Here is a 20,727-nt window from a genome sequence, read left to right as displayed (position 1 = left end):
TGGGAAGAGGGTCACATACATAATTACAGATTAACTTTAAAATTTAATTTTTAGTTTTATAGCATTAAAATGCTTCATAAATGAAAATTTTGGAAGAATAGAAAAAAAAATTGATCACGAGGCTTTGCTGCGGTTTGGCGAAAGCGCGGGTTCGAATCACGCCTCGTGATCAATTTTTCTCTATTCTTTCAAAATTTCTAATTTTAAAATATTTATCGCAACTTTTAAATATGCAATTAAATACTCATTACATAATAGGCAGAGACCGGATGGGGCGCTAACCAACCTATATAGTATATAGGTATCCGACTTTTTCTCACACGTCACGAATTCCAATTGTACTTTATTATTTTAAGTATTAGTGATTCACTTATTACTAAATACTATTTTACTTTTCTACTGTACGCTACGTTACTACGCCTACCAACGTTTTTGTTGATAATTTAGAATAATCGGTGACAATTCAATAATTTCACGAGATAAATTGTCACCGATCCACGATAAGTGACGGAGGACAAACAAAGTTTGAATTAAAATCTCTCCGTTTAAAGTTGGCCGAAAGTGTAGAGGAATCGGTTACATACAAAATTACAGGCGAAGCTAATAAAAACGTGTTAAAATGAAACCAAACATTAACTTTTTACAATATAAAAGCTTTTTGCGTAATGATATAGAAAAAAGAAGTATTTTTTTCTAAAGAATTTCTCGATTGCACAAATTGTTATCAAATGATGGCACTAAATTTATTACTAGACGTTAGGATCAACCAAAATTCAAATTTTGTTTCAATAGTTCTAATTAACAAATGTGCGCATTACTAAAGCACTTATATTAAGAGAAGTATTTCTATACAAGCCAATAGTTAATTAGGATTAAAAAATGGGAATACTAGAACTATGTACACATAAGTATAATCATTAAAACTTTGCATTAACATAAGATTTGTCACAAAATCGTTTGAAACTCACAAACAAACAAATTTCTACTCGAGATATATAACAAACAATCTTTATATGTTTTTTTCTTACGAGACAACCGAAAACCGCCAACTTTGACGTAACGCAACTGACACTGACAAGCACAGATAACAAATCACGCGCGCACAGACAACAAACAAGGTCCGATGTCAACAAGTTGAGGCTATGTTGGAAAGAGACAGCTACAGGGATTCAAGGACTCTGGAACGCGATGGAGATGTCCTTGAAAACCTCCCGCTATGCGCGCTTGAAGTACTGCTCGTCGATGCGTTTCGCCAACGCGACGAGGCTCTCGTGCCTGCGGACGGTTTCGGCGAGCCTACGACACGGCAGACGCGTCGTTATTATAGTGAACACGTGGCCAAACACGAGAGCGTCTAGCTCGGTCGGTCTGAAAAAAAAAAAATAAAGAACTATATTAAAAAGAGCTCATTGACAGACTATAAACAATTTTAGTTATATAATGTACTGATGATTGATACGCATACAATCAATAAAATTACATCGATTACCAATTATATACCAACTCGACTAGTCTCTTACTCTCGTCAACATAACAAATAGATAAAAAATCATATACAACATAAACTAATTAACAGCATGAACGCACTAAATTCAGGAAACTATTGGACCGATATAAAAAATTATTCTATCGTTGCTTATGTACGTGAGACCTGAGTTCTATAGGCTATATAATATGAATTATAGGAGAAGGCTGGGTACCGTGGCGGAGCGCTGGAATAATATGCACGCTTCTCGAGGGAAAAATTCAAATATCGATAAATTACATGAATTCAGTACATGCTGTATACAATTGCCAATTACATTTAATTTTGTATACACTTAAGCTTGAAAAATCACGCTATATAATAAACATATTCAATTTATATAGTAAAATTAAAAAAAATAAAAAAATAACATACTAACAAATAAACTAATAACGAAATAATTTAACACTTGGATAACCTTAAACGTGATAGGTAAACATATATAATGGCTATGCTAAAATATCAACAAACAAATAAATCCTCACCTCATCAACATTCAAATTCGAAAATCAATGAAAAACAATCACGAAAAGCATCTTTTAATGAAATCATGATACAAGAAATTTATCAGAACACACTAAGAGTTCAATTAAGTTCCGGCACAATGAACACTTTGGCATGTTTCTAAGTAGCGAATACAATGTGACAAAGATATTTTGAAATAAAACAATTATGTCAGTAATAGCTTTCGAGAAACTGACCTCTCACGGAAACATAAAACGCATGTAAGAAAACAAATCTTGTCTATTTTTCCTTAGATTGTCTTCTCGATAACAAAATGACGAACTAACAGTATTGACACAGAGAATTATTTGTAACAACAAAAAAAAAAAAACAGGACCGCCTTCAAACTGTCAGAACTAGCCTAAATTTAAATGGGAACACATGGCGGGCACCAGCATTTAAATAAAAAAAAAAAATAAAGATCTATTCACACAGTAAAAAGTTAGCGAGGTAACAAACACAAAAAACACAGTGTATTTGATAACTTCCTCCTTTTTTGGAAATCGGTTGAAAATATAGAATATAAGTACCCGAAAACCACACTATACACAATATCATAACAAAGAGTTCGCGCTGTTGTGTGTATGTCGATTTTTATTCCGAACCACGGTACTTATAGAATTAGTCCAATAACTGAATTATATCTAATACTTAATGCATAAACCGAACGAACGCAGAGCAAATAAATAGCATATACAAGAATAAGAACCCTTCAAAATCCCCAAAATATCCTTGTCAAAATGTATTCATTAGTGATACACATATAAAAATTAAATTAATCAATATCAGCAACTAGGAGTGGACTAAAGAAACCGGCATTCTCTTGTTTTAGGGACCTCAAGAGGCTTGCAACACTCATTTCATCGCTTGTGTCCATTTTTAGTGTAGAATCAGACCCTGAAAGGGGTTATTACTGTATATAAATATCCTGTAATTTGAACCAATTTTCAAATGTATATAAATGGATTTTTATTCATCTGATTCTGTTCGTATTCTAATTTCTACATTACGTACACGTTTAGAAATTTTACTAAGAAGATATCACCACATATTGTTGCCAGTTATAAATACTATATGCGCTTTTTAACATGTGATGTTGAAAAAAACCTGTGTTTGCAAAACCCTCCTTCTAATATTATAAATACAAAAGTTACTCCATATGTCCGTATGTCTGTTAGGATAAAGAATATATGTTATCCCGGAAATCACACGTTAACGAGAAATTTACGGAGAAAGTCCATTAAAAGCCTATTTCAATTCAATTAAAATATTTAAAAAAAAATTATTAAAAAAAAAAACCTCTAGAGAATTCCAATCGAGACACGCTTGACTTCACAGACGTTTTATTTTCAATACTCGAATTGCTTTTGGTTTTAGCTCCGCTTTCATCATTTATTGTAACCGTTGGCCAGCTGATAAATAAATGCATATTTGAATAAAAAAAGCTATCAAAATAAATAGAGTTTTATCATAATCACATAATCCCTCAAACATTTATTGTGAATCCACGATGAATGTGAAAAATTCGTTATTTTATTAGAGATTGGCGACTTGAAAATATATTAAAACGTTTCAACCATTTCTACTACTGTGACATAGATAAACTATTCTAATTCATCAAAATTACCTAGAAATGTTATTATCATTAACATTCATAACAACTTCCGATTCAATATATTTATCTGTGACCAGACCATCGCTATCGTCCTCTATAATTTGTATCACATCCTCGGTTGTCCCCACAGACACACTATTCTCGTCTATGGTATCGAGGAATTCGTTGACACGTATATAGCTCTTGTCTATGGTCGGGCAAGGGATGAACTCAAAGTTGTTTATGTCCTTCTCATAGACAATCTCGTCTACGTTATCTATGACTTCGTACAGGATATCCGTTACGAAACTGTGCGACTCTTTTATAATTTCATTGGTATCAGTTTGTCCCTCATATTCGCAAACGATATTCCCTTCTTTAGATGTCATTATGATCACTTGTTTTGACGCGAACGGTTTAAAACCTGTGTTAAATGAATTTTAACATAAATCTCTCTACAAGAAATCATATAAAATTTTATAGGTTGATAGTTTTACTCATGATTAATGGCTAAAAATAGTTTGTCACTAAATGACAAATCAGTACACAACTAATTTAAGCGTTATGCTTCGCTATTCACTTATAAAGATTTACTCAATGTAGCTACAAATTACAGAAATTTTATTTTTGTTCTCAAAATCATTATAAAAATCGACAATAAAAAAAAATCACACTAGATTCCAAGTTATCCCCTCAAAACTCAAAAAAAGTATTTTTTTTATATTAACCAAAAACATCCTTATTATACACAACGCTGTCCTTGCTAATGCTGCGTATGCACATCTTGGACCGTTTCGTGCGCGACACGGCCCGCTCGGGCGAATCCCGTCTCGACGATAGCTGGCAACCCTGAACCACTAGGTATTCTTCTTGTGGCTGGGTGATTTATTTATTTGGTAGAATACATTATGAGATTTTCTAAACTTTAAACCAATAAAATAAACTAAATATTTTTTTACATAATCTTCTCTGTCTCCACTAATAAGATACTGCAAAATTATCAAAAGGCTTTTTTTTTTTCAAAAAGAGGCCATTCATTAGAGAACTACATAATAGAAGTATTAACGTTTCTAAATACGATAACGCAAGCAAAACCGCGCGTAATAACTAGTTACCAAAAAAAACGCACCGTTAATTTCATTAACGTCAAACTGGTCATCCGCCTCACGTGACGCAATAGACAACTTGTGACGGATTTTATCATTAAAGTAGCTTTCGGACCGTTGGCCGATAGCAATGCGCGGATGTGACCATATACGAGAGCATCCAATGGAGTCGGTCTAGAAGGAAATGGGAGAGGAAAGGAAGTAGCAAGGTTAAAAACATAAAAGGAAATGTCAGTTGTTAAAGTGATACATTCTTATGGGAGAGTAAATCACTTTGTTACGTTACGCGTTACCGCGCCGGTCCGTCTGGTTACCCTTTCTATCGCGTATACGGTTAGTTTAGTTTATTATTATAATAATTACAAATGTGTATAACAAATTGTGTGTGTACAACAAGGGGGAGGGGGGGGGGGGGGCTTTGGTTAAAAAGACAACTTGACTCACGTTCCAAAGAAATAATCTTTGTCCCCCAGCCGTTGACTGAGCGAATTGCAGCACTGTTCCACCTGAAATGGATAGAAATCACTTCAAATCACAATCTTCTGCTATTGAAACTCAACTTCAAAATTTAATTTATTACTGAACACATATTACAAAGGGATTTTAAAGTATGATTAAAAGTACAGTGGTCGTCAGTTATTCTAAAATATCAATTTATAAATGAATTTATGTAAATATCATTAATTAATTTTACACAAATAAATTTATAATTAAACAGAGACAAAAATAGAAAGTAACCATCGTATTTACTCACATCAGCCAAAACCTGGTCCAGTGTTTTATCGTACCAATGCAATGCCCTCAGACGCTTTATGACGCTATTCCTCTTGGACCTCGTCTGTATCCAGCCCAGGGGCCAGGGGTACACGGAGGAGTTGCGTATGCGTGTCACCGTGTTGTAGGTCTCCTGGTCTATCCACGATATGTAGAGCTGGATATTGTTAATATTAATATGTAAGTGGTTGTCGCAGCATTTTGCCGCTCGGCTAATATAATACTTACATGTAGGTCATTAGGTCATAGAATTTTATCATTTCAATAACATGAAAGTAACAAGAATTATAATAATGTGATATTTTAAAATATTACTAGCGTTCCGCCCCTGACTTACCTGTGGTACATAATATTTAACCTTCAGCACTCAGGGAACACGTCCCATCCTATGGAGAATTGGTCTCTACTATTCAGTATGTATAACGGACCAAGCCGAGGTGGACCGCTAGTTATTAATCTAAGAAAAAATCCTCTCTAATACCCTTGAAATCGAATCGTGTCGAAAATTTTAAATTTTTTAAAGATTTATCATCGAAAAGAAGTCTAGAATAAAATCTCTTTTCGCGAAAAACCTCGAAACAAATCAATCATTCATTCATTAATTCCTTCATTCATTCATTCATTCATTCCTTCATTCATTCTTCCATTCATTCAAATGAACTCACCTCGGCATTGACAAGGACGTTCGTTATCAAGCTCATGTACGCTCTCATTTCAGCCCTCTCCTCCGTGGTCAGTTTAGTGCACAGCGACACACCCTTGTTCGCCGCGAACTGCACGATGGGCTCCAGCTCGGAGACCACAAATGCACCGCACTTGATGAACGGCACTCGGCCGGATGGCGACATGAACTCGGCGTTCCACCGCATCTCTACTTCGAATGGTAGATTGCACATCTGAAAACAAGTTTTGCATTAGACTATCTAATCCTATCCTATCCTATCCTACTAATATTAAAATGCGAAAGTTCGCGAGGATGGATGTATCTGTATCTGTTTTACTCTTTCACGCAAAATCTACTGAACCAATTGGAATAACAACTGGAATAACACATAGGCACATTTTATCCAGATATTCCTACGGGATATAGAATTACGCGAGTGAAACCGCGGGGCGCAGCTAGACAACTTGACTAGCTAGCTATAGATAAATGTGAGAATACCAATCAATTAAATGTCTATTTGATTAATTATTTATTTGATTTAGGATTATAGGTAAGAAAATGTTTGTTAATTAATCCTTTATAGCGAGATTGTTATTTATAGAACTGCGGTTCATTGAAATGGATTATGAAGTAAATAAATTCGTAAATCCAAGCACACATCGGAGCTCAGATTTCCATTTGTTGGGGCTCCATACCCAAAGGGAAAAATGCATCCTGCGACAAAGACTTGGCTGTCAATTTCTCAATTGATACGCAACACCCAAACTAAGATCAAACAGATACAAGACTCGCCGTGAGTGCTGTCAATTCACCTTTAAAAATGCTTGGACTGCGAGACAGCTCGCATTGTCTGGTAGTAGGATTTGCTCGACTTCATATGGCTGGAACAGTTTCACATTATCCGGCCAGGGCTCTTGAGCTGCAAACATTTTGTTTGTTGTTATTAATCGACTTTCAAAAAAGAGGAGGTTCTATGTACTGGTCTGTAGGTGTGTTTTTTTTTAGCTCTATTGTTAAGTTTTGAACTATTTCTTGATATTTCTTAGGGCATACCTTTCAATTCTTTTTTTTCTTCCAACAAATGATAACTTTGTGATCTATAATACTAAATCCTACTAACTAATCCTACTAATCCTCATTGGCCTGTTCAATCTGTGACAGATTATATATGCAGCTACATTTACACTAATCCTACTAATATTATAAATGCGAAAGTTTGTAAGGATGTGTGTGTGTTTGTTATTATTTCATGCAAAAACTACTAAACCGATTGCAATGAAATTTGGTACGTAGACAGCTGTACAACTGGAAAAACATATAGGCAACTGTTTATCCCAATATTCCTACGGGATACGGACTTACGCGGGTGGAACCGCGGGGCGAAGCTAGTCATAATATAAAGAAGTGAATTTGTGACTTTGTGTTGTTGTAGGAGGATCATCTCTGGATAATTTTAAATCAAATATCTTTTACTCATAGTCATATCACCTATGAATGGAATTTATCACCACATCCACATCACCATTTCATACTCAGGGCGGAAACAGTAGAAGCGGTCATTAATATATAAGTTTGATGACTAATACAGTTTGTTTTTGGAATCTTTGGCAACTACCGTTGGCCTTGCCAAAAGCTTGGATCAACAATACAGACTAGATATAGCGTCAATGCAATGCAAAAATTGCCTATAAAAATGAGAAAGTCTCTTATTAAGAGTGACTTCCAATTGTGTTTTAAACAAAAGCTTGTTTTTTATGAGAATTGATTGCAAGTATTTCATAACTATTACTGTGACTCTATTGACTTTAAGACATGTAGTAATAGGTGTCACAATTATAATAATATAGTATACTAGCTGCACCCGGCAAACGCTGTTCTGCCTTACTCTTATCGTTTAGTGGTATGAAAAATAGATGTTAGCCGATTCTCAAACCTACCCAATATGCTTACCAAATTTCAGAGGAATCGGTCAAGCCGTTTCGGAGGAGTATAGAGACTAACATTGTGACACGAGAATTTTATATATAAGATAATACATAGTAAAAGGTGTAATAATAAATAATAGGATGAACTTTAGATGTTTTTAAAACATCTCAACTTCCAAGGTAAGAAAGTAGAATTTAGCTTTGATATGTTAATGTTTTGTTGTTCGACATTGATGCAGAATAGTAAGATGATACAATTAATTACTAAAAACACAATCATTTCAAAATTGCACAAATTATATAAATTTACAAACAAAAACATAAATGGACACTTGAATGATATTACATAGTTAGATAATAAATATACAAGATAATGTTTGTCTATGTTGTAAAATTAAAACATACTTTGTTTATCTGTTTATGACATCAATTTAGGGATTATTTGAAATATATATAAATAAAATATTATGTGAATAAAAACAAACAAAAAAATACATCCCCATGCAACATTAGAAATAAACTAAATTATTATTGACTTTTAAGAATTTAACGAATAGTGACTCACGTCCAAAGTGAGGCTTCATGAAAAGAATACGGCAACGAAAGAAAAAAAAATCCCAAAAAAAGAAACCTTTTGTATATTAGTAAAAATTCGTAACGCCAAACAACGATTTAAAAAAAACACTCAAACTTTATACCAAATACGAAATCATCTAGAAGCATTTTTTAGAAATATCGCTGGCTTAACTGCCCAAAAAATGATGTAACATAGGACGAACACTGAAAAGTAGATCAGACCGCGTCTAAAATTAAATAAATGTGTCAAACAAAAGAGAAATTAGGTGAAAACAAAAATTATGTAACCTCGCAGCTCTGTGTAAATATTGAATCATAATGTACTTACCGCTCATAGATGTAATAATTGTATCTTTAAGAGACATTTCGGGCATTTTGATTTTACAATTGAATTAATATAAAAACACTATTGCCTGTATAAAATATTATAGATATAAAAACCTACTTTAGATCAAAACAAGAAACACATCCCGACATTACAAATTGACAATTCGATTCGATCATGTTTCGTTATGAATTATGACATTGACATTGATATTACATTTTGTAATTGCCATTGAAATTAAAAAGATGACATATAAAAATAAAACCTAGGTTTTTTTTTAACCTAGATAACATGAAAATCACGAAAACAGTCGCATCTAAATAGTCTATAAACAAATACTTTATTTTTTACAAGCAGCATATTACACAATTTATCTTCATAATTAATGTAAACTTACCCATTTGTATCAACTTTGTAATATTATCACCAACACATGCTACATTCTTGTTCAGAAGATTTATCCCAAAAGCAAATTCTTCGTCGTCAAAATCAAAAGGCCTCTCTATGGGTTCCGCCTGCTTAGCGTCATTTGTAATATTTGATTTCGAATGAATTAACTCATTGTATTTATTAAATATTGCTTCTCCCACTCGGCTTGCAGGTGATGATGATCGAGGTGTTGCAACTGGAGATTGAAATATCCATTCAGGCGACAGTGTTGATTTCAATTTAGGTTCTTTAATATCTTTATCCCACATGTTGTAAACGCTCATTATTAATTTTGATAAAAAAAAACCAAAGCTATTTCTACTTGAATAAATTTAAATTCCCTCAAAGTCGCATGACGTTATGACAATATATTCATTATTGTCATGATCAACATCTTTCTTACGAACATTCTTGGAGCTAATACGCAATCAAAGAGGATTTAATTCATATTAATAATTACTATTTTACCTGACGAAATTTTTTAATTTCGATTTCAACAAATAATTCTCATCATCTACTTCAGGCTTTACAAATTTCTATTACCTCGAGTAAGCGCCATATAACCTTTCAGTGCTGGAAGTTCATATTTGCATATGTTTGCTCGCTAGTGAGTGTCCTAGTAAGAGAAGAAATCTATACAAAAATTCAATTGAATTTGCTATCATAGAAAAGTTACTTTCATAAAAACTGCATACCTTTTTTCCTATTGAAACTGTATGATTTTTAATCTGTATACAAGACAAACATTTTGGTTTGATTTGTTTGCGCCTCGACACTTTGACACGCTCAGTAAATATTACAAATTAGGAATTTGGATATTTATTGGGTTTATGTGTAAAAGAGGATTACATTGTTAGTTATAATTTCGTATTGTTAAGTTAGTTTTATTGTACAAAATAAACAACGATAATGGCTGATGTTTTGGATATTGAAAATTCAGAGGAATTTGAAGTTGACGAAGATGGAGAACGTAAGTTTATTTCTCGTATATATTTTACAGAATCTAACATTGTTTGTTGATGTATTTGTTCTATTTTACATTGCTTTTATGTAGATTCTTTAAACAGATGCAAAGATAAGGTTACAAATATAGCAATTTATAATACATTTTTAACATAAATTATTGAAGTTTTAGGTTATGGCTAGTCGGTTCCGCGTCTCTAGTTATTTGCTCAAAGACATTAGCTTATAAATTTAATTCTAAATAAGTATAAAATATCAGACCGAGTTTAAACTGAACGACAAGTAATAACTACAATTGTTAAAAAAATATCATTATTTTCTTACACTGACGTATTTACGCTTTCTAATTAACGTTGTGTTCTAATTTCAAATATTTATGAAATTAAATTATAATTATTTAGCCATGTACCTAGGTACCTAATCTGATAATTATTTCTTGTAGAGGGAATCGCTCGTCTGAAGGAAAAGGCGCGAAAACGTAAAGGCCGTGGTTTTGGATCTGAAGGTGGCGGACAAGCAGAGAGAGGCAATAGGGGAAGGTACTATACGATTTACTATTTTTATTAGAGTTAGATATCATTGGCAAAAACACCCCATTACTTAAACTTCTGTCTGTCTGTCCATTGTTTCGGGCCCTGTTGTTTGTCACCAGGTATCTCACCTGTCTTTGTATCTCAGGAACAAGGATAGTGAGACAGTTTAATTTTTAAGTGAATATGTATTTCTGTATGGCTCCCCAAGTGGTCCCATTAAAATTTTATCTAGTCAATTTGAAGGTGGCCTCATTATATTGACAATTAACATTTCTTTACTACCATACAGATTATAATTATTATACTTTGATCTTTGTATTAATATTTGTGAAGAATTCTAAATTCTGTAGGTAATCTTTTGCATATTGCCAACATTCCATGTATTTCATGAAAATTTACATGTCAAATACTTATTTTTGCCGTTACAGATATGACAGTTTAGCTCCAGAGGGCGATGGTAACACACCGGGGCCACAGAGATCAGTGGAAGGTTGGATTTTGTTTGTCAGCAATGTGCACGAAGAAGCGCAGGAGGAAGATATACAGGTTTATATGATTATACTTATCTAATACCATAATTATAAATGATGAATGAAATTTTTAAGAAAAAAAAATTTGGTCATGAGGTGTGATTCAAACCCACATAGTTTTGCCAAACCTAACCAGCGCCCATACTCTAGGTGGCCCGTGAAACCACCTCAGCAGTGAAATTTCTTCTACTTGTTTCGGTTTCATGTGCCTAAAAGACACCCCACACCATCTATTGGATACCACCTCTTGATAAATATTCTACCACCTCTTGATAAATATCTATCTATAAATTCCACATCTTTTGATCACTTGAATGCTATTAAACTAAAAATTTTACTGTTTTTCTAGTTTTAGAATATGATAAGTGATAATGATTATTTCACAAGTTTTATTTTCACAGAATCAATTCTCAGAATTTGGCGAGATTAAAAACATACACTTAAATCTGGATCGCCGTACGGGTTTCCTCAAGGGATATGCTCTAGTTGAATATGAAACATATAAGCAAGCTGCTGTGAGTATAAGTCATATAAAAACATAATTACTTTTTTAAATATTAATCAATTAACTTCTAATTTTTTTTTTGTATTATATATACCTAAAATCATAAATGCGAAATGTAAGTGTGGATGGATGGATGGATGTATGTTTGTTACTCTTTCACACGAAAATAGCATATTATATCCATATGAAATTTGGTACAGTGGTGGTCTGAATTAGCACATAGGCTGGCTTGGTATGTACCACTGGTACTACGCGAGGGACGCGGCGGGGTACAGCTAGTCTCTATAATATATCTTACGTATGTATATTACGCTATTAGACCAAAAATCATTCCACAACACAGAAATTCGTGTGTATAGCTTTAAATATTCAGAATGCTATTGTTTACTGCTATAAACGGGAACTAGTTTCTAAGACAGTTTTTGTATATTAAATATTACTTAAAAAGAGTAATTGCTATTCAATCTGGTTGTTTTATAGACCTCTAAACAACGGTGAGAAGTTTTTTTCTGTTTGTGTTTATGTTTCTCAATCATGTAAAAACTGCTGGGCTGATTTTGACAAAAAAAATGTTGATGGTGATGAACCAATAATAGTATTTACTTATAGGCTACATTTTATTTTATAGAATTATCTTCGTTTTATTAATCTATATCTGCTCTTTTCAGAGTGCACGCGAAGCCCTAGACGGGGCAGATATCCTGGGACAATCTATTTCAGTGGACTGGTGCTTCGTCAAAGGCCCCACAAAGGGGCACAAGAAGCGACGATAGTTCTAGTCTCGTAACAGTATATTTATATTTCAAGAGTTCATCTTTTATATTTAAAATAAAATTTTTGACCATCCATTGCTTTTTTTTTAACCTTCCTTATATGTAATTGAGTCAATGAAAAATGATATTATAAACTAACTAGCTGCACGCCCCGGCTCCGCCCGGGTAGTCATTTATCATAATTGAAATAATATATAACTATCCTATCTTTTAAGTTGCATCAATCTGCAAAGAATGTGAAGATTTGATTAAAATCGGTTGAGTAGTTTAGGAGTCCATCGCGGACAAACAATGTGACACGTAATTTATATATCTCAAGATAAGTAAAAAACATGCTTTAATGACAGAATCAACTAAACTAACCTTTATACTCACTTATGCAGAGTATACATAAGGAGATTATTTAACCCTCGCGATCCCCATTCATTTATAACGCTTTATTGTATAAAAATAAAAAGTTGACCTTTTACAAATTACTGATATTTCATACAAAAGGCGGCCTTATTGCTAAACAGCAAGCCAGGTTGCCTGGCAGATACCCTAATAAGATTAAGGAATTCCGAGCTTGGACCGCAGAGGGAGTCGCGGACGTATAAGTGTGGTCTCGACGGAAGACATTAGGGCTTTAGTCGATGGAATCTGATATAACCCATGGCTCTTCTCAAGAGCCTCGGATATCTATGCAAGATTTTTACACTAAAAAAAAGGATAATAAGATGACTTTTATATGCCATTTATAAGTATAGTTTGAATTAAATCTGTCCATTTAGAGTCTCAAAATTAAATTCTGATGTATTCAAACATACAGAGCTAGTAAAATTTATTATTTTTAGTAAATTAAAGAAACAAAATCTCGTATTCATAACTACGTAAACTGTTAAGGCCACAAACTTTCATTTTCACATCTCAAGTGTTGTTTTATTTTTCACATATTAGACATCTAATTCTACTTCCTACTAATACTATAAATGCGAAAGTTTGTAAGGATGGATGTACGTGTATGTCTGTTACTCTTTCACGAAAAACTACTGAACCGATTGTAATAAAATTTGGTACGTAGATAGCTGGACAACTGGAATAACACATAGGCAACTTTTTATCCCAATAGTCCTACAGGATACAGACTTACGCGGGTGAAACCGCGGGGCGCAGCTAGTAACATAATAAATTTGGGAAATTTGATAGAAATAAAATAAAAGACACATTTCAAAAAAACACTTTATTATCAATCTACTTCATCTTGATCATATGTGCGAGCGACCAGTCATGCTTGAGCTCCACCGGCTCATGTATAGTGACTCCAGCGGAGGTCACCACGCCCAGCTGGTAGCGGGGGAAAGAACGGGCATCTCGGTAGAATAACACCTCCATACATTTGCGGACCAGAGCGCTGGAATTATTGTATATTAATAATTAGTTATATTGAAAAGTGATAGCTTCCCCTGCGTGGTCAAAAATTGATTCCTTAAAACCACTCCGTCACAAAGTGAATGAAAGACAAACAAACACACTTTCTCATTTTTAGTAGTAATAAGATTTTTGTTGTTTTTTTTTGTCTGCTAATTATACACTTCATTATTGAATTTAGGAAAGAAACAGAAAACATCTATGATAATGGTTCAAGACAGATTTTAAGTAGATTTACGATTCAGTTCGTTACGGCGCCAGTCAATCTGACTTATCTATCGCTCACGCGTACGGTTGGGTTTGTTTGAAAATGAAAAAAAAAAACAATCGCACACACACACAAACACAATCACTCACTACCTCACGCACACACACACACACACACACACATACTTTTTTATTTTTTACGTGTTAAGCAACTGTAGCAATTAATTTATTTTTGTTTTTGTACTTATTTGATACAAAAAGGTATCTATGTGTTAGCTACATAGGTTATGGTTTACGACATGCGAGTAACGCCGCGGGTTCCAGCTAGTCCACTATTACTTACACAGCGGACTCCTCGTCCAGAACTCCCTTCTCCGTCGCATCCCGTATGAGAGGTGTGGCCATGTAGGCTCCGAGGCCAGTGGCGATGGCTGCATCTTCATAAGCCGTACCCAACTTGTCCACGGCTCCGAGGAATGGTTCACCGTCCTGGAATGTGAGAAATGACGAACTGGTAAATGCAATAATAGTATAAAACTAAGACACTTTCTCTGTCCCTATTTCCCTATGTATACTTAAATCTTCAAAACTACGCAATTGATTTTGATGCGGTTTTTTTAATAGATAGAATAATTCATGAGGAAGGTGATGTATAGCATCTATTAAACTATTCCGAATTTAACGCGTGCGAAGCCGCGGGCAAAAGCTAGTTAAAGATAAATAAAAGATAATAGATTGTCAAATAACCCAAGATGACAATCAACAAATACACACCTGGATACCGGCAACGACATAGTTGTTCCACAAGGGGTCCATCTTGCTTCTCTTATTGTACAGGACCCTAGTCAGCCAGCAGTGGAGGGAACGAGGCTTCAAATGCAAACCATCACCGATGCACTGTTCGTCGATGCTGTGACAGAAGAATTTATTGATAACAAATCTCAGGAATTGCTGATTTCATTAGAAATTATAAATGCTATTTTTTCATTACTACACGCTCGTCCCGGCTCGGCCCGCACATAAGGATTCCTCTTTTATCCCAAGGGTGCATGTATATCAAATTTCATCAAAATCTGTTCAGTAGTTTTAGTGTGATTGTCAGATATACAAACTTCCACATTTATAATATATTAGTGTTAGTGTGATATATACAATATATTCACTGGGAGACAGTCAAGTCAGTCAGTCTGCCCGTGACCACGTTCACTGTAAAGTGTTTGAAACACGGGGTAATAATATAATAAATAAATCGCATTTATAATCCATTAGAAAGTTTTTAATTTCTAAGAGATTATATTCAATATTTATTTAAACATATTTATAAATATGTTTAAATAAATATTGGATTTATTTATTTAAACATATTTATAATAAATAAGTTACTTAGGTTACCATACAAATAAGCTAAACAGCCACATCAATTTTTTGATCTCACATCTAATTTATGATAATTTATCACTGTGCCGACTATTGCTTTACCTCATATTTTTTGTTTTATAGTGGCAACAGAACTATATCATCTGAAAATTCTACTGTCTAACAGTCCTACTATTATGGTTCATCCAATATGGCTTAGTGGCAAAGTCTTAATTAATAGAGTCCCATTTTTAGCCTCTGGGTTTGAAACCCTATAAATTATACTTACATCTTCTGGTCAATAATGTCCTTTAAAAACTGGAAATCAGCATAATCGCCACCCGAGCCTAGCATGATCAGATCATTGACTTTCATCACCCTGGGGCAGTCGCGGAACCTGGCAAGGGATCCATAAGAGCCAAGGGTGTCTGCAGCTATCACGCAGCCCTTGTCGAACTTGATGGCTATCACTGATGTGGTGGTGGTGATGGGGCTGGCTGAACTGTAATAAGTTATAATGGTTAAGATCTTCAGTTTTGCTTTAAGGTTGCTATGAAGCTTTTTGGTTAGGAGTTATTCTTGATAGTGATAAGTTAACATGTAGATATAAAAAACCAATATTGTAAGAATAATCAAAATCATTTCACCATAAATATCTATCAGGTAAGAAAGGCAAAAAAATATTATAGTCATATTGATAACCTCTTATTTTATTTTGGAGTTGTTTGAAATGTTGGGCAGTTAGCATAATTATTAAAGTAACAAGTAGACATATGCCTTTTTACCTTCCTTTTCAAAAACAGAAGAAGTCTTCAATAGCATGTTTTTATGTCTAACAACTGCGCTTTATACTGATTGTGGAAAATAATGTATTTGCATTTACAGATGTGGCGAGTTGAGATTAAAAAGAGACACTTCCTGCATAAGATCACAAAATTTTATGAGGTGGTAGGGAGGGAAAATTTCCTAAATAAGCTGTATTTTTCATTAGTAACCAAATGCTTTCTTTTACTTAAGACAATCGACTTTAATTTATACGAATATTTAAAGTACGATTTCTTAAGGTATGGGGTGTCAAAATAGATATAAATACGGATTTTTTTTATTCATAGGTACTTACTGAGCTCTAAAATCTTGTAAAGGTCGGGTAGCCAAGTTTGATGAATTTGCCGGAAAGTTATAAAAAGATCCTGGTGATGGACCATTGTGCCACAAAGGTGCAGGTGACATCATATCTCCCATAAATGACATTCTGTTTGTTAATTTATTTGGCTACTAAACATTTAACAATAAGAATTCAAAACACTAGCGATATTTTTCAGGTAGACAGAATGACAAGCGAATAACCAAAATGACAAACACTTTTTCAACACGTTTCGTTTTATATTTATTTTTTACTTGACAATAATTATTTTGATTTGGTCTGTTATTTATGATTGAAAGCATAAATGCTATCTACATTCTAATATAAAAAAAATTCTAGTAATATTAACACCATTACACAATTTTTCAACCGTGAATTTTGCCTAAAACGAAACGCCCTAATCGTACAGTTCAAAAATCGAATATTTTTATGTAAATTAATTAATGAAAAAGAAGGTTACAAATTTTAAATAACTTAATTTTAATCCTTGCTTTTAGCTTTGATTTAAATTGTAAATAATTAGTCACTGTTTATGTGATTTTCAGTTCATTATTGTCAATTACTGACAGCTAGGTTTCTGAACGTAAATCAAAGCAATTCAACGACAAAACTTCAAGTTGACGTTCTTTTAGATTCCTCTTTTTAAATTGACACAACAAAATGTCTAAGAGAGGTTCGTGAATTCTATAAAAATCCGATTAAATCTAAGTGAAATTATCGAAAAATGCACAATCAATATTCAAAAATGGTTGCTAACATCTTTGTAAATGTGATTGCATGTTTATTTCATGTTCCGGTCATATTTTGTAATTCATGTGATATGTTTTTGTGCGAGGTGTAAATGGTGTATTTTTCTTTTTAAGGACGTGGAGGTTCCGCGGGAGCGAAGTTCCGCATCTCACTGGGTCTCCCGGTGGGAGCAGTAATTAACTGCGCCGACAACACAGGTATTTTCAATATTTTGTTTTCTTATAACCTAAAATTGTTATGTATGGACTAGACGAACTAATGATGATCACTTATCTTAAACACTTAGTGTTTTGATTTGTAATGATCTTTCCTTGGCTGTGTCTGAAGTTTTCTAGTCCTAGTATAAATTAAGAGAAACCATTTTGGTGTTTCAAAGGTACGATATAAATGTGACTAGTGATGTGATATAAAATTATTTATAGGTTATACAAGTATTTTGCATTAATAACACATTTAATAAAATTAACAGTATTAAAAAACACATAGTTTTTGTATGGTATTATAGTAGGTATACAAACAAACAATAAAGAAACATGCATAAATTTTCAGTTACTAGGTACTTGTGTCTAATATAGGTTTTCAAAAGCATTGTATTACTAATCAATCATATATATTTCAGGGGCAAAGAACCTGTATGTCATTGCCGTACAAGGAATAAAGGGTCGTCTTAACAGACTCCCGGCTGCCGGCTCAGGTGACATGATTGTAGCTACTGTCAAGAAGGGTAAACCAGAACTCAGGAAAAAGGTAAATTGGAGTACAACATTGTTTTTGACCAACAATATTGCACAAATTGAACATTAAAATGTGAAGCCCTGTGTCCCCTAGTGGGGTATGGGGCATATGATATAAAAGTTTCACTGATCTATTTTCTTTATGGATATTTGTCCTCACTGGGTATTGACTCCAGGAACCCTTGATTCTACGTTTGATACACATAAAACAATTTTAAATTTTTTTTATTTATAAAAATCACTTGCCATACCAAAATTAAATATTTTGGTAACCATTTGGTTTACCAATAAAAAAAAATTAAGCCATTGCAATAATTAAGTTTATTTATATAATGCCAAAGTATTTTGTTTCACATTATAAAAAATTTAAAGCCATTCACCTTCTAAATATTATTTCGTGCTTGTTAAACCAGCTCTATGAAAATTGAACCGGCTTGATGAAAAATCGCTATGATGATACTCCAATGGTTTCGCTAAATATCTATCAGAGCTGTTGTTAACAGTGTGTTGATATCACCTTGGCTGACTGAGCGATTTCATCATAGCCTTTTAAAATTTTTTGTCATTTCTTTTTTTTTTCTAAGTGATGGCTGAAAATATATATTTAACACTACAATTTACATATCTGCATTTAGATACGTAAATTGTCAGGCAGAGCAAGAATAATTGACAACCATAGAGAATAATTGACAACCATAGATAGATATTTTCAAATGATTTTGACCCAAAAGAATACAAATGCACATGCAAAATTACTTTATAGTTCAAAATAAACAAATATGTTTAATGTCTATAAAGTCGAAGATTAAGAAGCAGAAGTCTACTTTAAGAATTCAGCGAGCGTAGTCATGCGAAGTATCCCTGTGACCACACTCACTGTAAAGTGTTCGAAACGTCGGGTTAATAATATAATGAATAAATCGCGTTTTAAATCCGTTAAAAAGTCATTAATTTCTAAATGTATATTACTCGTGTAAAATCAAAACACAAGAAATAACAGAAGTCTACTTGTCATTTCTAAATATGTTTTTCTACAATTTATAACATGGTCTTTAAAAGACTCTCGTAGGGTTTATTACCATCGGTAACGGAGGTAGTTAGCTGCAGAAAATGCAAAAATTTTTTTGAGTATGCCTTGAGTCAAATGCCCGGACAAAACATCCATGAACTTTATAGCTATATCTGGGAACAAAATGAAGGGTTGTAGCATGAAATGATATACATAACTAAACTAACAACTATAGACTTACCATAGACTTAACTAGTCTTTTTTACCTATGTGAACTGTTATCAATTATTTAAAAAAAAAATCTCTTAAAATCAATATTGTAATAGATTTAATACTTTTCTACTTAGAACTTTAAGAATTTTGTTACAAAAGCATAATATTTTCAGGTAATGCCGGCAGTAGTGATCAGGCAGCGGAAACCGTTCAGGAGGAGGGACGGGGTGTTCCTATTCTTTCAGGACAACGCGGGCGTGATAGTGAACAACAAGGGCGAGATGAAGGGCTCAGCCATCACCGGACCCGTGGCCAAGGAGTGCGCGGATTTGTGGCCGCGTATCGCGTCCAACGCTAGCTCGATAGCTTGAATATATGTTAAGATCTATGTGCTGTTTTATTTTGAACCTATACCAGGTTTTGGACGCGACGAGTAGTTTACTGCATCTATTATAAAAACCCCTTCAAAATTTTAAAGATTTAAGCGTATACTTAGACACAGATGGCGGAAAGCATTGGTTTTTTACTATGTAGTGATTTGCCATATATTAACTTTGGATGTGTGGTCAAAGAAAATTCCCAAGGGATTGTTTTTTTTTTTCATTATTGTAAAAAGTAAACTCGCATTATACTTTACATTCTAGCCTCTCAACTACCTCTAGACAAATATTGTGTTGTGGTTCCATTAGAAAAATTAAGCATTTATTTATCATATTGGTGAGGTTCAATTTTAATGGACTGAAACCATATTTTAGATGGTAGACTTTTCAACTACTCTTAATTTTATTTATTTTTATTTAATTTCGAGCAACTCAGACTCATTTTGTTAGTAACAATTAATTCTTAAAAACTATGTTAGTACATTATGTCTTATATAAAATAAAATAATTGTGACTACTAGGTATGCCAGCCACTACTACAATTCTATAATGGAAGCAGGTAGTTTGCAGCAGTGGTTGACATACCAGCAGTCAAGCCGGCTCGCTATACAGCGCATGATCTCATTGGGGCTGGCCCGCACACGGCGCACCAGGGATGTGCATCTTTTTCGCATTGTAGCATGAAAGCAGTCTATACGAGCTTCTGCAAACATTCCTGATGCGCTGCAATAACGAGGCAGCCCCATTAAGACCCGGAACGCATTGTTGTACTGGACACGAAGAGAGTTGTAAGACTGTCGA

At 33.7% G+C, this 20,727-nt stretch overlaps 4 protein-coding genes across 5 annotated transcripts; 2 read left to right on the top strand and 2 right to left on the bottom strand.

The window, feature by feature from the left end:
• Window positions 1-310: 310 nt before the first annotated feature.
• Window positions 311-9,166, bottom strand: LOC119836506 (metaxin-2). Of its 2 annotated transcripts, XM_038361868.1 has the most exons (7): window positions 8,997-9,154; window positions 8,791-8,895; window positions 6,980-7,086; window positions 6,169-6,399; window positions 5,484-5,660; window positions 5,174-5,235; window positions 311-1,368 (listed from the first exon to the last, which is right to left on the bottom strand). In XM_038361868.1, the coding sequence occupies exons 2-7, from the start codon at window positions 8,813-8,815 to the stop codon at window positions 1,215-1,217; spliced, it is 756 nt and encodes a 251-aa protein (XP_038217796.1). In that variant the 5' UTR covers window positions 8,816-8,895; window positions 8,997-9,154; the 3' UTR covers window positions 311-1,214. The 2 variants fall into 2 exon arrangements, with proteins under 2 accessions (XP_038217796.1, XP_038217795.1); XM_038361867.1 differs by lacking the exon at window positions 8,791-8,895 and having other exon boundaries at window positions 8,997-9,166.
• A 999-nt stretch (window positions 9,167-10,165) lies between these two features.
• LOC119836517 (RNA-binding protein 8A) lies at window positions 10,166-12,799 on the top strand. Its single transcript, XM_038361890.1, has 5 exons — window positions 10,166-10,392; window positions 10,828-10,924; window positions 11,347-11,464; window positions 11,850-11,963; window positions 12,622-12,799. The coding sequence occupies exons 1-5, from the start codon at window positions 10,332-10,334 to the stop codon at window positions 12,724-12,726; spliced, it is 495 nt and encodes a 164-aa protein (XP_038217818.1). The 5' UTR covers window positions 10,166-10,331; the 3' UTR covers window positions 12,727-12,799.
• Window positions 12,800-13,930: 1,131 nt separating this feature from the next.
• On the bottom strand, window positions 13,931-17,060 carry LOC119836483 (proteasome subunit beta type-4). Its single transcript, XM_038361820.1, has 5 exons — window positions 16,817-17,060; window positions 15,986-16,198; window positions 15,115-15,250; window positions 14,684-14,829; window positions 13,931-14,116 (listed from the first exon to the last, which is right to left on the bottom strand). The coding sequence occupies exons 1-5, from the start codon at window positions 16,945-16,947 to the stop codon at window positions 13,957-13,959; spliced, it is 786 nt and encodes a 261-aa protein (XP_038217748.1). The 5' UTR covers window positions 16,948-17,060; the 3' UTR covers window positions 13,931-13,956.
• Window positions 17,061-17,389: 329 nt separating this feature from the next.
• LOC119836484 (60S ribosomal protein L23) lies at window positions 17,390-19,934 on the top strand. Its single transcript, XM_038361821.1, has 4 exons — window positions 17,390-17,513; window positions 17,704-17,787; window positions 18,210-18,337; window positions 19,720-19,934. Exons 1-4 carry the CDS (start codon window positions 17,501-17,503, stop codon window positions 19,915-19,917), a joined length of 423 nt encoding a protein of 140 aa, XP_038217749.1. The 5' UTR covers window positions 17,390-17,500; the 3' UTR covers window positions 19,918-19,934.
• Window positions 19,935-20,727: the final 793 nt, after the last annotated feature.

This window comes from Zerene cesonia, chromosome 24 (assembly GCF_012273895.1).
Source record: "Zerene cesonia ecotype Mississippi chromosome 24, Zerene_cesonia_1.1, whole genome shotgun sequence".
NCBI classification, from domain to species: Eukaryota; Metazoa; Arthropoda; class Insecta; order Lepidoptera; family Pieridae; genus Zerene; species Zerene cesonia.
Note: the sequence above shows the minus strand (reverse complement) of the source record. Positions and strands in the feature narration are given on the sequence as shown.